At 42.3% G+C, this 16,943-nt stretch overlaps 1 protein-coding gene across 2 annotated transcripts; it reads right to left on the bottom strand.

The window, feature by feature from the left end:
• Positions 1-664: 664 nt before the first annotated feature.
• On the bottom strand, positions 665-16,735 carry XRCC3 (X-ray repair cross complementing 3). Of its 2 annotated transcripts, none has more exons than XM_079956835.1 (8): positions 16,646-16,735; positions 14,493-14,587; positions 13,566-13,703; positions 12,970-13,182; positions 11,528-11,682; positions 6,977-7,189; positions 5,772-5,821; positions 665-4,737 (listed from the first exon to the last, which is right to left on the bottom strand). In XM_079956835.1, the coding sequence occupies exons 2-8, from the start codon at positions 14,545-14,547 to the stop codon at positions 4,494-4,496; spliced, it is 1,068 nt and encodes a 355-aa protein (XP_079812961.1). In that variant the 5' UTR covers positions 14,548-14,587; positions 16,646-16,735; the 3' UTR covers positions 665-4,493. The 2 variants fall into 2 exon arrangements, with proteins under 2 accessions (XP_079812961.1, XP_079812962.1); XM_079956836.1 differs by having other exon boundaries at positions 16,640-16,649.
• Between the last annotated feature and the right edge of the window lie 208 nt (positions 16,736-16,943).

Here is a 16,943-nt window from a genome sequence, read left to right as displayed (position 1 = left end):
TGTCAAGGTTTGTGTGTTGAGGTATATCCCTTGAATTTTAAATGACAATAGCTGTGTGGTAATGTCCTGAGACCCAGTGCTGCTAAATGGGTAGAATTTTGGGACAGATTGTTGCAAACCACTGAACTTTGAGAGAATTTTTCATTGGTAATAGGGGTTCTTCCATTCTTCACCACCCTGGTCCTGCATATAATAGAAATTGGCTTTGGCAAGTTGGTGTAATGAGAAGCTAATTGTACTTCTCGTCTAGTACAAGCACTCCATCCCTAACTGTCAAGAAACCTTGGGACTATTATAAACGTAGTATGCTTGGGCTATTAATTGTCCCCCATTGTTCCTTGAAGATGTCGCCATTTGGCATAGGTGCTTCTAACAGGCCTGTGCTTTCCTATAGCAGTTGAGACGTTTAGGCCATTTGGTACCAAGGCTGAAATTTCACACATGTGGAACACTCCACAGAGTTTTAGACTCTGAAGAAAATATGCTGTTATAACATTAAACTAAAACTGTAGATCTGTATAATTCCTCAGAATGAAATTGTTTTAGGCTAATGATGGCCAGTGTGATGTATATTTACAAGCTGGTGTATGCATTACAGAGGAATTTGGGGGGGGGGGGGCTTCCTTCATTCCTGCTTATCTCCTCAATCCTCTCCAGTTGTCTGGGGCTTTTTTTGCGAAGGGTAAGTTACAGAAACATAGATTTAAATGAAATACACAGGGAGGTTTGTTTGTGCTTGTTAACATAGTTGAGAATGACATTTGTCCCACAACTCCAGTCCAGAGGTGCTTTTGTTTTCAGATAGAACCATTCACATTTTAACTTTTCAATCGGTATCCGATTACAGTTGATGACACACTTGCCATGCACTTTAAGAACTAAAACTCGAGGTGAATTAAACATAATGTGTGGTTGACTAGTGGTGGAGAGAAACACTGTCTTCTGCAATGATCCTATAGACAGGCCTAAGCACAGCAGAAAAAGCAAAGGTGCGCACAAATTTAGTGACGGCAGAAGTACAGAACTTCTGTAGAAGTTCCCCTTTAAGACTATGCTAATGGCTTATATTCCAGCGTAACCAAAACTGCCTTTTAGGATCTGCAGGAGCCGTGCTGTGCAACAGGGCTAGCCAGCCTTGAAAATGTACCTGCAGATTGTCAGAGATTGGAGAGGAGCAGCCTAGGGGTGATTTACTCAGTCACTTGCTCTGTAGCTTATGCCATTTCCAAAGCCTGTGGCGGGCTCATGCTGCTGTGTAATGCAGCCCTTCGTGGAGTCGTAAGATCACAGTTTTGGCCACACTATGGATAGATTGTGCAACCCTTTAATCCATGGTGCATGAAGAGACAGGCTTCAGTTCAGCCTTTTCACTTGCACAACTTGTGAGTTAAAACACACACAAGCCCCCTATTAAATGCTCCATTCCCTGTACTGAGCTCTTCTGTTGGGTGCAGGACTAAGTTCCATTTGAAGTTGTGCAACTTCAGTGCATGCTTGATGGGAACTGTGATCCTTTGCACATATGCAAATACCTCCTGCTAGAGATCAGAGCTCTGTATCCACTGCGGAAGCAGTTTTAGTGACAACTTCCATTGTACCACGACATGAATGTTTTTCTCTCGCCAGAGGACTGCTTCCTTTGATAGCTATTACTTATGCCAATTGGGTTAAATCATGCCCCCTAGAAATCCTGTTGAATTGTCATTTCCAGTGCGCACAATACTATGAAGTTTTTTGTTTTCCCCCAAGCAATTATAACAAGCACTGCAGCCAATATAGCATGAATTGCAAGTCAAATTGCTACAATACTTTGCTTGCCCTCTTTTCAGTAAGCATCTTTGCTACAATGTTAAAGATTACTTTGCTGAATAATACCTCGTATACACATAATTGCAATTTCTTGCAAATGAAGGCCATGAAAATCCATGTTTGGCAATTTAGAATTAGAACCAAACAGGTGGTTATCACAAGCGACCTGTTGTGAAAGCATCTAGCATCTACACAATAATGTAAGTTGGTGTTCAACTCACAATATTAAATATGGTCATTTCTTTATATTATTTGCTTCCTGCCCTTATATTATTTGCTTCCTGCCCTATTAATATCACAGGACCTACTCTTGTGCAAAACTCCCTGAAAAGGAATTCTAAGTGGGGTAACTTCTAGTTAACATGTATGCCTATGTCTTAGGGAATCTCTCTCTCTCTCCCTCACACATACACACGCACACGCACACACACACACACACACGTGCGCGGTTTGATCACCACTATGTATGGTTGTGCGACTGTTCCTTAAGCAGGAGCCAGCAGAAATCAACTCTTGCTCCAGAAAATTCATGTGTATTACTAATCGGACAAGGTTTCCCCCAAGTGTAGCTTTACAAGAGCAATTCTATGGAAGCAAAGGTTAAATCTGAAGAAGACCCAAGTGCTATTTAAATGCAAGCCCCAGTCAGGTATACAAACAATACAAGCCAATAGGGCTATTTCTGCCAATGTCAGCAAAATGTAGCTTGGCAAGGGACAAATCGGAACGCACTAAGGGATAATGCAGGGCAATGAGCTGGATGCAAATAATCAAGCTGGGAAAACTGAGGGCTATTTGGAGTTAAAACTAACAGGATTCCACTGACTTTGGTATATGAAATACGGTTATTTTGTACATAAGAGCCGAAAACGGAGAGTGCAGTGCTGTACTGAAACAGTTTACAATGTTAAGTTGAAATGTACAGATTTGTTTACTAGGGCACATATATTCCTGAATGCTGCTATGTTGTTGTGCTCAAGTCATATGCAATGTGCGCTTCTCATAAAGCAAGCTAGCATAACGGAATTTGGCCTCGTGCATACTTCAGAAAAGCCCATAAATACTGCTCTTGATTTCGAATACTGAGCTTTATTTTGTGATTTCGAGACAGGGAGACCCAGGAAATACTAAACCAAGGACACGTTTGTTCTGTCTGTACATTACAAGGAGCAAAAGGGCTGCTGCCAGAAACAGCAAAGAGCACAGCTCCCCAACCCCAACAGCTTTTCCAAAATCCTTACATATAGATGATATGCTTGGCTTGTTCTCCCACACTTGATGACAAGAGCAGCAGCTAATGGGAGGATAGTGTAATGTCAGGACATTCCAGGTTAAATGGTGCTGTAGATTAGGATAGAGGACGTGACATCTAAGCTGTTGTTTTTGATGGCAGACCTGTGTTTCTTGTACTGTAATAGGAAATTCTATCTTCTCAGTTTGAATAATGCGGAGTATTTGGATCACTCACCTTTTGGATGCTTAATCTAAACAAACAGGCATAGCTGAATGTCACTTTAAAGCACTGAGGCAATTACGGTCAGTGAAGAGTTGACAAGGGAGCAATGTTTTGTTTTGTTTTTTAAAAAAGGGAAGTCTTTGACTGGATAAGTTAAGAGTTGCACTTCAGCTTTAAATTAGAAATATACTTTTAAAAAATTGATGCAAGATAAATTTAAATCATTGAAGAATGAGTAAAGGGTTTTGCACATTGATCTACCTAAACCTGATTTGGCTAGATCCTGCTTAAATATGAAATTCTGAATCCCATTCTTGCACGGTAGAAGATGAGAGGTCAGTAGTTAAGCCATTAACTCTTAATGCTAAAATATTCTGGATGTTTAACTAGAATTACTGTGCTTTCAACTTGGCGGTTTAGTTCTCTAAATACACGTCTCCATAGAAAGCAGCCTTAGAACGTAGAACAAAAGATGTTGCTTCTTATGTATAGCTTATTTCCATGAAATGATTCCTGATCTTTTTCTTTTAAACCTGTTACAGAGCTGTGGTCCGTTGTGAAACTGTTTAACATGTAAAGCGTCCTTGACATTTTCAAAGTGTAAAAATAAAATATTGAAAGAAAAAGACTTCTGCAAATGTGGCTTTTTATGTTAAGAGTGTTACAAAAGCAGTTAATATTTCTGTTTATCTTTTAAAAGCAAATTTTAAATAACCCATTCTTTAAAAAAAAAAACATAAAAGACAAAGCTTTGTAGAATAAACTCATTATAGTTCTTCGGAATATACAAGGAAACGTACAAAGGGGCTCCAAAGATAAACTGGATTAAAGTAGTGTCTTGGTCTTATACAGACTCTTATGTTCAGTCTCAACAGATGAAACCAAGTGTAAATATTCACACACACAGGTTCTAGAGAAAGGATATTCTTACCCTAGGACCAATAAATATAAGATGCTTACTCAGTTTTTGCCTCGACAAATTTTAGCAAGTTAACCCTCCAGAGGATTCAGATAATACTTAGGCTGTTTGTTAGCTGCTTGACTCTGCAGTTACTTTAAAACTGGGCTGGTCTTGTTTACTCCCTAGTTTTGCTTGCATTTCCCAGCTTAACCAAGGATGCAGTCTGGATGCAACCATGGTTCGCTGCCGTTTTTACTACAGCAGCTAAATTCCATTGTACTGTAGCATGAATAAATCTGCAGCACACAAGAAGCTTCACAGTTTTCTTCATAAATTCGGTGGTGTCTCCTTTATTCCTTTTACACCTTCCAAGTTGACTGCATAGTAGCAAAAAGACGGGGGCAGGTGAGGAGCAAAAAGCACCCTTAACGTCCGCAGCGCACTTCTGCCCTGGTGTGGTGCTTCATTGGCAGCCAGCGGCTGGTCTGTTCTCCGGCTTGCCATCAGCCGCATCAACAGCTGATTGGACCAAGTTATTCCAAGTGCCGGAACTACTCTCTTGGTTGCGCATCTGAAAACACAACAAAGCCTGTGTCTTAACAAAACATCCTGCTAAGTTTAAGACGGGCAGACTTGCCAGTTAAGTCGGGGATCGGGAACCTTCAGAGATCGCTGGACAACTACCGTATTTTTTGCTCTATAAGACTCACTTTTTCCCTCCTAAAAAGTAAGGGGAAATGTGTGTGCGTCTTATGGAGTGAATGCAGGCTGCGCAGCAATCCCGGAAGCCAGAACAGCAAGAGGGATCGCTGCTTTCGCTGCACAGCGATCCCTCTTGTTGTTCTGGCTTCTGAGATTCAGAATTTTTTTCCCGTGTTTTCCTCCTCCAAAAACTAGGTGCGCCTTATGGTCTGGTGCGTCTTATAGAGTGAAAAATACGGTAATTTCATCACCCCTTACTAAGACCATGCTGGGTGAGGCTGATGGAAGTTCAACAACATCTGGAGGGTGCCAGGCTCTCCACCCCAAGTTAACAGTTTGAGTTGACCCAGAGGCATATCATAGAATAGCAGAGTTGGAAGGGACCCCAAAGGTCATGTAAGTTCAAGCTCCTGCAATGCAGGAATTCTAGGGCTCTGCTAGGGCCTTGGCCTTGTGGAACAGACGGCTTAAATCAGTGACGGGGAACCTATGGCCCTTTTGGTGGTGTTTGTGCTCCCTTTGCCCCTAACCACTGGCCACTCCAGCCCTAGCTAGGGCTGCTGGGAGCTGCTGGAGGGTCAGTTTCTCTATCCCTGGCTTAATGTGTTGAGTGGTTTTTTGGGTGCACCAGAGCACTGAGTACCACCCCCACACAATACATGGGCACAAAATATGTCAATTTGGATGACCACCCCCACCCCACCCCATGCATTCAGTATGTGCCAAAGGGGGCTGTGGAGAATCGGAGCCTCTTGGTGCAACATTGCCACGTGTGTCGAGTCCACTGCTGCTAGGGGAGAGGTGAACTACCCGTTGTATGTTCTTCAAATGAGGGTGTGTGTGGGGTTTTTTTGTGTGTGTGTGTGTGTGTGTTTGCATGCATGCATGTTGTGTTGTACTCACCCAGGGCTACTCTGAGCAGCACCTCCTTTCTCATCTATTGTGTCAGTTACCTAGAATGCGGAAAAAAGAGAGAGCAAGCGAAAGATTTCCAAGAGGGGTATAGGCAGGAAAATGCTCCCCTTGCAATAAAGGATTTTGGACAGGCTGTACAATTCTCTCCCTCCCCCACAAAGGAGGGAAAGAGTGGTGACGGCAGACAAGGCAACAAGACTCTAGATGCCCACATCAACATTTTATTATCTGCATTCAATTCCTTGTTGCCCATGGCTACCAGGTAACTAATGTTTAAATGCAAGGTCTGCACCTAAGCAGTGATGGACTAGAACTACAAATTACAGACCTGTAGTGTTGAAAGGGACCATGAGGGTCATCTAGTCCAACCCTCTGCAGTGCAGGAATCTTTTGCCCAATGAAGAACCCAGGACCCCAAGAATAAGCATTTCATGAGCTACTCCACCAACTGAGCTACTCACCCTTGCATTTATACTGAGAGACTGCAGCTTCAGAAGGTGGAGAGAGAGAGAGAGAGAAACTCCTTTGTGATTGAATGTTTCTGATCCCCAATACCAGTTTGAAGTATCTGGATAAAAAGCTCATACATAAGGGCATTTTTTTTATTTGGAGTCAACTTCCATTGGAATCAATGTACCATGATGCATGTTTAGATGGGGCTACTTAATACGCTTTTGAATTGGAATGTGAAGATCAGCAGGACTCGCTTCCAGATAAGCAAGATCAATTCCATTTCAAAACCAGGTATGTGGACATAAAACTGCAATCGCATCTGGAAGTAAGTTTGGATACTGTGCACAAAATATTCCATGCTGAGCAGCTGATGGAGAAGAAGAAAAATACCGCCACCTCTCACCATTTCCCAAAAGACCAGCCAAAAAAGAATGACCTTTGAGAATGCAATAAATAAGCCCAAGGGCTTTTTGCATTCACACATACATGCCATCCTGTTCCACCCCTATCTCGCTTGTGCCCTTGTGAGAACAGAATGCTAGGCCAAATCATTGGCTTGGTCCAGCATGCTGTTATTATGTTCTTATCTGATGTAATATTCTGGTTCACTGTCCCTTCAGTGCATCAGCGGTGCTTACATTTCCCAGAACTGCCAGATAAGCCAAAATCCAATTGGGGACATTTAGATCCATTGAAATCCATGCCCACAATGGTGAAATCAAATAAATTCTAAGCTTTACCTGATTAATGCATACCACTGGGACTCGGAACTTGCTGCTTAGCTTGTGAAGTTTGGCTCCAAACATCTGCAAATATTTGGCTTTCAGGACGGAATCCTTGGCAGCAAACTCGCATCTGAATAAGGCAGCGATGGAATCGATCACGACCAGGCGAACCATGCCCCTTGAGACCAGCAAGTTAATCCTCTTAGTAATACACTCGTGGAAAGTCTCCTGCAATGATAAGGAACCTTCAGAAATCAGAGTGAGGAGGTCAAGGCCTGCACTGTTGCAGGGGGTTCTTCTGCAACCTCACTGGGTCTGTTCTGCTATACTTCAGCTAATAGCTGGAAGCATCTTGAGCCTAAGCTAGACTGGTAACTGGGAGTGGCCCCTGAGACCACATAACGCTGGTCTTGAAAGACCTACATTGGCTCCCAGTACGCTTCCGAGCACAATTTAAAGTGTTGGTGCTGACCTTTAAAGCCCTAAATGGCCTCAGCCCAGTATACCTAAAGGAGCATCTCCACCCCCATCATTCAGCCCGGACACTGAGGTCCAGCTCCGAGGGCCTTCTGGTGGTTCCCTCATTGCAAGAAGCGAAGTTACAGGGAACCAGGCAGAGAGCCTTCTCAGTAGTGGCGGCAGCCCTGTGGAATGCCCTCCCACCAGATGTCAAAGAAATAAACAACTATCCGATGTTTAGAAGACATCTGAAGGCAGCCCTGTTTAGGGAAGTTTTTAATGATTGATGTTTTAATGTATTTTTAATCTTTTATTGGAAGCTGCCCAGAGTGGCTAGGGAAACCCAGCTGGATGGGTGGGGTATAAATAATAAATTATTATTATTACTACTATTCGCATTTTGATGGCTGCATTTGCTTGAGATGCTATCATAGCAACCCACTAATACACTATTCAAAAAGCAAGTTATTGGATCAGCAATTTGTAACTGCAATCCTGCAAACCTGTGCACGTTAACTTTGGAGTAAGCCCCAGTGAAACTCCATATTTATTTCCTCATATTTGCATCCTGTCCATTCTGCCCAGTGGGAAAGCAGAACTGCCAACAAATCTGTACCAAAAATAGCAGCACACAATTGCAAGGTGTACCTTTAGCATCACATCATAACCAGATACGTGAGCAGAATAGAGCAACAATAGGGGAGAGAACAAAAGCCATAGAATCGTTTTTAAAAATGCCAATAGAATACAAATTAAAAGGCATATTCCTTTACACCCAATATGTGGCCTGCGTAGGAGGCAACACAATGGTATCTGGAAGGGAGTCCCGTAGCTTGCGATGTGTGGCCGGACTATAGCGTATGATACAACACAGTCTTGATCTTTGTTACATCAAGCAACTTTTTACATAGCCCAGGAATGAGACAGTTCATTTTTTTGTTGCTGTTTGGAAAACTGAACAAATGGAGCTGAAAGTCAGACCACTGGTCCATCCCGCCAGAAACTGTCCCCTCTTGAATCTTAAGACTGGCAGCGTTTCTGCAGCGTCTCAAGCAAAGGTACAATTCCAGGGACTGAGCCGAGGACCTTTGGGTGCAAAGTGCAACAGACCCACCCCAAATTTAAAATTCTGAGAGCTCCACAAATGGATTGCTTCCTGTTTTGTTGTGATCACACACTATATACTTGAAGTAGGTGCCAGGAAACCTTTGGCCTTCATTAAAATGCACATCATCATTGGCCACTGGGGCTGATGAGAGGGGTCAGAGGCTCCCACACCTGATTTATAGCATTTTTAATGCTGTTATTATAGGGACGCGGGTGGCGCTGTGGGCTAAACCACAGAGCCTAGGACTTGCCGATCAGAAGGTCGGCGGTTCGAATCCCCACGACGGGGTGAGCTCCCATTGCTTGGTCCCTGCTCCTGCCAACCTAGCAGTTCAAAAGCATGTCAAAGTGCAAGTAGATAAATAGGCACCGCTCCGGCAGGAAGGTAAACGGCGTTTCCGTACGCTGCTCTGGTTCGCCAGAAGCGGCTTAGTCATGCTGGCCACATAACCTGGAAGCTGTATGCCGGTTCCCTCGGCCAATAAAGCGAGATGAGTGCCGCAACCCCAGAGTCGGTCATGGCTGGACCTAATGGCCAGGGGTCCCTTTACCTTTACAATGCTGTTATTAATTTCTTTATTTCATTCTGACCATTTATATTCTGCTTAGTTGCTACTGTCTCTTAAGCAGTGTACAAAAAAAAAACAACCCACCCACAATACAATGAAAATAAAAGCCAGTTAAATTATACAAACCAGATTTGGTTTAAATGTCTGCTGGATTTTTATTTTATTTTTTAAGCCTATAGATGGCACCAGAAGTTCAACAGGGCAAGGACCTCAACTAGAAGCACTATTGGTTCCCCATTCCTGGCTGTCAACAAGGATTTCATAGAACTATAGAGTTGAAAGGGATTTAAGTTGAAGATTCTAAAAAACTTGGGATGCCAAGATCAGTCATGGCTAAGCCCCACTGAAAGTGAACAGAAGCTGAACTTGTATCCCACTGTAATCAATGCTAAAACAGAAGCAAGGTTTTGTTTTGTTTTTAAACTAATTCAAAAAGCATTAATTTTATAGCTCAAGCTATTCCACAGCCGCAGGGCAGCATTTAGCAAATATGTTTCCCCTTTCGCGCCTCTTAAGCATGAACCAGTTTTAAAAATAAAAATCCACACATGGCAGATTTTTATACGAAAAATGTGGCAGATAAGAATGCATTGTGCCACTTTGTAAAAAGAAGAAAAACAAGCAAACATGGTTACGCAAAAAGATAACACTGTGCCCTATTGGAAAACCAAATTGATCCCTTTGTTGTGCTTACAAAGAGGGAATGATGAACATGCTGGAGGGAATGTTGGTTTTCTGCCAAGTAATTGATTATACAAGGCTGACGTCTCTTCAAAAGCAGGATGTTGCAACAAAACAGCTACAACAGGAAACAAACTCTAGGCGTTTATTGCAGTGCAGGGCTTTAGGCGTGCAGCGGTACAATACTGTACAATTCATTCTGCACCTCCCTTGCTCTCGCTGCCACCTTTGATGCAATGGATTGCTCCCTCTTGCTCAATTCCCGTTTTTGCCCCAAGTCTCTGTGGTTCTGTACACAGTTGGAAGGTGCTTTCCTGCACCCTTGACCCTGGCAAGCAGATCTGCAGAGATGCATAATCACCGCCCATGAGCAGCCAAGATTGTCCAGCTCTGAATGGACAATCTAGTCTGATATCACAGGATGCTTAAGCAGGCTGCTTTTGGCTTAATTGGTCTGATGTCAGAGGAAGAGAGACTAATAAATTTTAATCTAAGTAGGACTGGGGAGACTGTAGAATCCAGGGTGGATTTGATTTAAATCAAATCGATTTAAATCACTAGTCAGGAAGACCTGGTTTTTTTTTTAAAAAAAATTACCATTATCATTCTTGCTGGTATAATCTTAATATTTACAACCAGATGAAGGTTTCATTTTTTGGAATAATAAAATTTCAGAGTGGTTTTTACAGTTATATCAAAAATTACTGATTTGGCTATATACTATTAGAAATACATAGACAGATAATTATGAAATTATTGTGAGGTTTAATAAGTTAACTGTTTATATTTGGACAACTTTTCTGCTGTACTTTATTGGAAGGAGAAAAATAATCATTAATAACAATTTAAACAAATTATTTAACTAAAACAATAACATTATAGCATATGTATCCATGTTTGTTAACTGATATGGTTAAACGGTTTTGCGGGGGGGGGGGGGGGAGGGCTTAGATTGAGTTTTAGCACACATGAAAAACTTAAAACAAATTATTATTTCCGGATGAATAGCCTTTGGGCTAAATAGAAAACTATCTTTAGAAAGATTTTTCCTCAAAAAGCATTTTATTTTAAAAATCCAATTTAAATTGAAAAAAATCCGATTTAAATTTTAATAAATCCGATTTTTTATTTTTTTAACAAAATCATTGATTTTTATCCACCCTGGTAGAATATAATGCCCATAACTTAAAAATTAAAATTAAAATTAAAAACAGTGCCAATTCTGCATTAAAAAAAATACTAGTGAAATTCTGCTACTTTGATAAATTATGCATGTTTGTGTGCAATTTTAATTTTTTAAAATAATATTCTGAATGTGCTAACGAGAGACAAGGAGATATGTAGGGCAGCAAAAACTTTAGTCAATCACTTCATAGCTTCCAAGATTTCAGCAGCAATACCTACCCACTTTCAAGTACATTTTCACAGCCCTAATGTCTAGAAACGTTTGTTTTTGAAAGAAAAACAATAAACCATGAAAGATTAGGTTCCCAAAAAACTAATTTCTGCATCCAGCAAGGACTCTGCATTTTTGCAGCCTTTCCCATGAATTATCACCCCAACTGAGGTGCTGAAGTACTGGGTACCAGCTGTGGGATTTCAAATGGTACTGCTCTATGTGTTTTGCACAAAGCAGAGATGGGTCCTTTAGGTGTCATAACTAACTTGTCCCTTTGGTTTCAGTGAGATTTTGGTTCAACTACCCTAGATCCATGTAACCCACCAGCCAGAAACTTGCTCTGCTACTCACCAGGTCTGCGGCATGCTCAACAAAAATACCACTTCCAAATTTTATTTTCTGCACCACATCGGGCGAAATGTCACCCCTCGCTTTGGGCTGCTGTTCAATCAGTTGCTGCAAGCGCTTATTTGGGAAAACGTCTTCCGTACAAATGTAAACAGCACCTGCAAAATTCAGGAGGGAACTCCTGGAATGACAGGCTTTCTATCATGGCAGAAGGGTGGAAGAATATACCAAGGCTGTTGGTTTTCATTGGATAAATCACACAGAGGAAACACAATCAGCACTTTTGTTGTAAAAGCAGTGGTATGTCAACCTGTCAGAAGTTTCAATGTTAGGCTGGTTGACTTGCATTTTGTGGGCACAGCAAGTGGTACAAAATACCATATTTTTCGTGTATAAGACGCCCCCACGTATAACACAAGGGACATGGGTGGCGCAGTGGTCTAAACCACTGAGCCTAGGGATTGCTGATCGGAAGGTCGACAGTTTGAATCCCTGTGATGGGGTGAACTCCCGTTGCTCGGTCCCTGCTCCTGCCCACCTAGCAGTTTGAAAGCACGTCAAAGTGCAAGTAGATAAATAGGTACCGCTCCGGCGGGAAGGTAAACGGCATTTCAGTGCACTGCTCTGGTTTCGCCAGAAGCGGCTTAGTCATGCTGGCCACATGACCTGGGAAAACTGTCTGCGGACAAACGTTGGCTCCCTCAGCCAGTAAAGCAAGATGAGCGCCGCAATCCCAGAGTCATTCGCAACTGGACTTAACTGTCAGGGGTCCTTTACCTTTTTATGTACAGTGGTACCTCGGGTTAAGAACTTAATTCGTTCCGGAGGTCTGTTCTTAACCTGAAACTGTTCTTAACCTGAGGTACCACTTTAGCTAATGGGGCCTCCCACTGCCACCACGTGATTGCTGTTCTCATCCTGAAGCAAAGTTCTTAACCCGAGGTACTATTTCTGAGTTAGTGGAGTCTGTAACCTGAAGCATCTGTAACCCGAGGTACCACTGTATGAGATGCCCCCTATTTGAGGGGACTCCAAATTAAGAAAACACCCTTCAGCACTACCCGTGTATGAGACGAGCCCCAATTTTAAACCTAGTTTTTTGGTTAAAAAAAGCCCCTAGTCTTATACACAGAAAAATATGGTATATCTGAACAAGAATGGAAAAGTCATGTTGCAAAGTGCGCTGGCACTGCTCAGTGGAGCCTCAAGCCCCTCTCCATAACAAAGCATGTAGCTGAAGCCCAATGCATAGCATTTGCTCTTCCAATGGATAAGCAAAGCCAGAATAAACACTATGCAGAATAAAAGTAGTGCACAATTATCACAAATTTAAATGTGCCAGTTGAAGAACTGATTTATTTGGGCACAGGCTTTTCAAGCATGCAGTACTTCTCCTACAGATACTAGACACGCCAAGCACATGTACAGAAATGTATGTTTCTTACCAGATTCCAGTCCACCATATTTATACGGATATTGCACAGAAAGGCTCAGTTGCAAACCAATCTGGGTCTTCCCAGCAGAACTCTCACCAGCAATTTCAGTGATTCCTGCAAGGGGAATGCCGCCTTGTAGCAAGCTGTCCAGAATCGGGCAGCCCAGGCTTAGCTTCTGGTGTTGGGAAGTGTTGTGGTTTCTGTCCTGGAATAGCTGAAGAGCTAAAAGGAGGATTCAGAAAAGAAAAAAAGCTGGTATTTCCATCCCCAATCCCTGTGTAGCCATATCAAACATAATAAAAAATTTATATAAATACACACACACCCTGCCCACCTGGCTGGGTTTTCCCAGTCACTCTGGACAGCTTCCAACAAATTAAAACAGAATATGGCATCAAACATTAAAAACTTCCCTGAACAGGTCTGAACGCTATCACAATTTACGTTCCCTTCACATCTGCTAGATCAGAGAATCTTCCATTTTCAGAACTCCCAATTGGGGAAGGGCATAACTGGAAAAAGCCATACATTCATATCCACACTGCAAACTCATGATATTTCTTTAAATGTGCATTTAAAGAAACATCATGAAAAAGTAGATTTACCTGTAAGTACAGAGTTTTTCCTTAATGCACCAGAAATGGTCCTTAGCAGGCACTGTACATCTGTACGAGACAGATTTGTCAGCCTTTGCAAATCTGCTCCTGAAAGGTTCATAATCTCTTGGATAGATTTGATTTTTGCTGAAATGAGAAAAGTGATTGAACATAACCTGCTTAGATTTAAAAAAAAATAATGAAATGCAGTAGTAGCGGAGTACAGGTCTTGGGTATGTGTTGTATTTTAGGCCCTTAGGCTACAGTCCTACACATACTAACCTGGGAGAAAGAACTTGTTGAACTCCTCAGCCTTACTTCTGAATAGAAATAGGACTGCACTGACAATTACTGTTCTGAGATGAAGTTTCTGTATTTATCACCTCTTGGTACCCTTCTCTACATACTAGCTAGTGTTACAACTCAATCCTGTGTCTGTTTACCCAGAAGTAAGTCTCGGAGTATTCAATGGGGCTGAACCTCAGAAAACAACCTGAGTTCCTTTACAGCAGCTTTACTACAACTCCCATCAGCCCCAGCGAACTTAGCTAATGCTTAGGGATGATGGGGAGTTGTAGTCAACCAATGTCTGGATGGCACCAGGATGGGGAAGTTTGATTTATAGACAACCAAATACAGATCTATATATGCCTGATCCCATTGAGATCAATAAGTTCTGGGTTGCAAAGTTGTAATCCTACACACATCTAACTAGATGCAAATCCTACTGGAAAATGAGTGGAACATTTCTAACAGGTCTGGGCTGCATGTGCAATTACCTGGTGGCAGCAACAGCAACCTATCTAGTCTGAGGACATTTCCCCTATGTCAAATGTAGCAAGAGACTTTTTAAAAACAAAAAAACCCTTTTCTTTATGCCTGTACGGTGATTGTGTTATGTGCAAATATGAGAATAGGAGCAAATAGCCAAATTACCTTTCTTAATTGCTGCAATCACTCTGGGGTTCATGTCAAGCTGTTCCCAGTCCATTTCTTCACAAATGCTGAGCCAATATCCTGCAACACAGCAGCTATGGGAAGCATGGAGAAGAAAAGAATATGACTAAGAGAAAACTTAAGAAAGTTACTTCCCGAAAGAGTGATGGTAACTGCATCACTCCCAGATCTGACCACCACCTCCTCTTTCTATGCACATGTACACAGGGCATGCTCTGAAGGCACATGAGGTCACTATCTTGATGAAGTTAAGCAAGCCAGGGTGTGGCCCAGTGCCTGGAGAGACCTCCTGGAGACACAAGTATGCCAACTTGAAGGTGACTCAGAAACTACAACTAATCCAGAATGCGGCAGCTAGACTGGTGACTGGGAGCGGCTGCTAGGACCACATAACATACACTGGCTCCCGGTACGTTTCCGAGCACAATTCAAAGTGTTGGTGCTGACCTTTAAATCCCTAAATGGCCTCAGTCCTGTAGGAGCGTCTCCACACACACCCAATTGTTCAGCCTGGACACTGAAGTCCAGCTCCAAGGGTCTTCTCGGTGCCCTCCCTGTGGAACACCCTCCCATCAGATGTCAAGGAGATAAAGAACTACACAACATTTAGAAGACATCTGAAGGCAGCTCTGTATCAGGAACCTTTTAATATTTGACATTTTATCATGTTTTTATATGTGTTGGAAGCCTCCCAGAGTGGCTGGGGCAACCCAATCAGATGGGCAGGGCATTAATAATAATAATAATAATTCTTAGCTCCTTCATCCAGGAAGCACTTCTTCACACAGCACATATTTAAAGGATGCAATTTGCTACCACAATGTGTTCTGATGGTTATCTACTTAGATGTCTGTCTCCAAAAGAGGATTACAGTGTAGATGAATTCAGGGAGTTTAAGGCTATTGGATCTGCTAGTCACGGTGCTTATATTTCCTCCAGTATAGGAGAAGGTGTTTCTTTGAATCCCAGTTGCTGCAGCTCACTAGCAATTAAAGTGCTATTGTGCTCATGCCCTGCCTGTGGTAGAAGCGTAAGAAAATAAATATACAGAAACGTATCTAGAAATAAACTTTGGATTGAGTTGCATACTTCTCAGTGTTTCAAATTAGCCACCCGACTCACCTCCAAGTAAATTTGTGGTCCTAAGCACTCTCTAGCCCAGGCACCCCAAAACTCGGCCCTCCAGATGTTCCAGGACTACAAGTCCCATCATCCCTAGCTAACAGGATCAGTGGTCAGGGATGATGGGAATTGTAGTCCCAAAACATCTGGAGGGCCGAGTTTGGGGGTGCCTGCTCTAGCCTCTGCGTCTTTAATGAAGCCAGGGAGGGTTTTTTTCCACTCCTGCGATTCTTCAGCATGTGCAGCGGCTGCAGCCGATCAGGCATGCAAGAGAGCAAAACTCCAAAGGCCCCCAAGCAGAAGCCAAGGTCCTCTGCAACTAATTTTTTTAAAAAAAATAATTTTTATTGAATGATTTTATGTTACAAAAAACAATACAACCATACTACTACTACTAAATATAATTAAGAAATAAAAATTACATACATCAATATTTAGTTTGTCATTTGTTATTTACCATCTTATTTCCTCCCAAACATTCCAGACAAAAGCACACATATGTGCAGACACCCACACCCACAATGAAAATAATGAAAGTAAATAATGAAAGTAAATATTTTTCCCCCTTTTATCTTACAAAATCTTTTCTTCAACTTTGACTTCCTGTCAAGTCCCTTTGCATATATTTTATCTTACAATCGAATGTACATAAAACAATAAACCTTTCTATATATCCAGTTACAGGTAGGTAGCCGTGTTGGTCTGCCACAGTCAAAACATATATAATTTTTCTATATAATTTTTCCAATACATTCTGAAAACATAATAAATCCTTAATTGTTGTCCACCTCCTTTTAGTTCCTTTATCACTCTAATGCTAGCACCGAGGCAAAACTATTACTGTCAATTGAGCCGTCTCCACCAATTCCTGTAATTTGATTTGCACACTCTGTTATTTTTGGAGCCTCGTGATCTTTCCATTCCTTGGCCACTAATTTAAATTGTGTGCTTTCCCCCCTTGTCCCTGAGGAACAACCACGTTACAACGCGCGGAAACAACCTACCGCAACTGCAACTGCAACTGCAGCCGCACTCACGCAACGCCAGAGAGCAGGACTTGCATTGCAACTGCAAACTTGCAAACCTCCCCTTAGCGGGTTATCGTAGCCCGCGCTGAGCGCGAGCCAATCCGAGAACGCTTCAGAGACCTCACAGCCAATCAGAAAGGGCGGAGAGTGTACGGCTTCCTGCAAACGTTCTCTTGCAAAATGCGCACGCGCGAAGCTCTCCCCTCCCATTCCGCGCGCGACGGGCCTTCACGAGCCGACGGGATTGGCTCAAAAGAGACGGGCGGGGACGTCCCTCAGC

The sequence above is a fragment of the Podarcis cretensis genome (genome assembly GCF_951804945.1).
Source record: "Podarcis cretensis genome assembly, chromosome: 1".
NCBI classification, from domain to species: domain Eukaryota; kingdom Metazoa; phylum Chordata; class Lepidosauria; order Squamata; family Lacertidae; genus Podarcis; species Podarcis cretensis.
Note: the sequence above shows the minus strand (reverse complement) of the source record. Positions and strands in the feature narration are given on the sequence as shown.

Coding starts and splice junctions, on each gene's coding strand:
- XRCC3 (XM_079956835.1), bottom strand. CDS start 14,547: ATGGACTGGGAACAGCTTGACATGAACCCCAGAGTGATTGCAGCAATT. Junction 11,683..12,969: donor ATATGGTGGACTGGAATCTG/GTAAGAAACATA, acceptor TGAATTTTGCAG/GTGCTGTTTACATTTGTACG. Junction 7,190..11,527: donor TTGAGCATGCCGCAGACCTG/GTGAGTAGCAGA, acceptor TTATCATTGCAG/GAGACTTTCCACGAGTGTAT.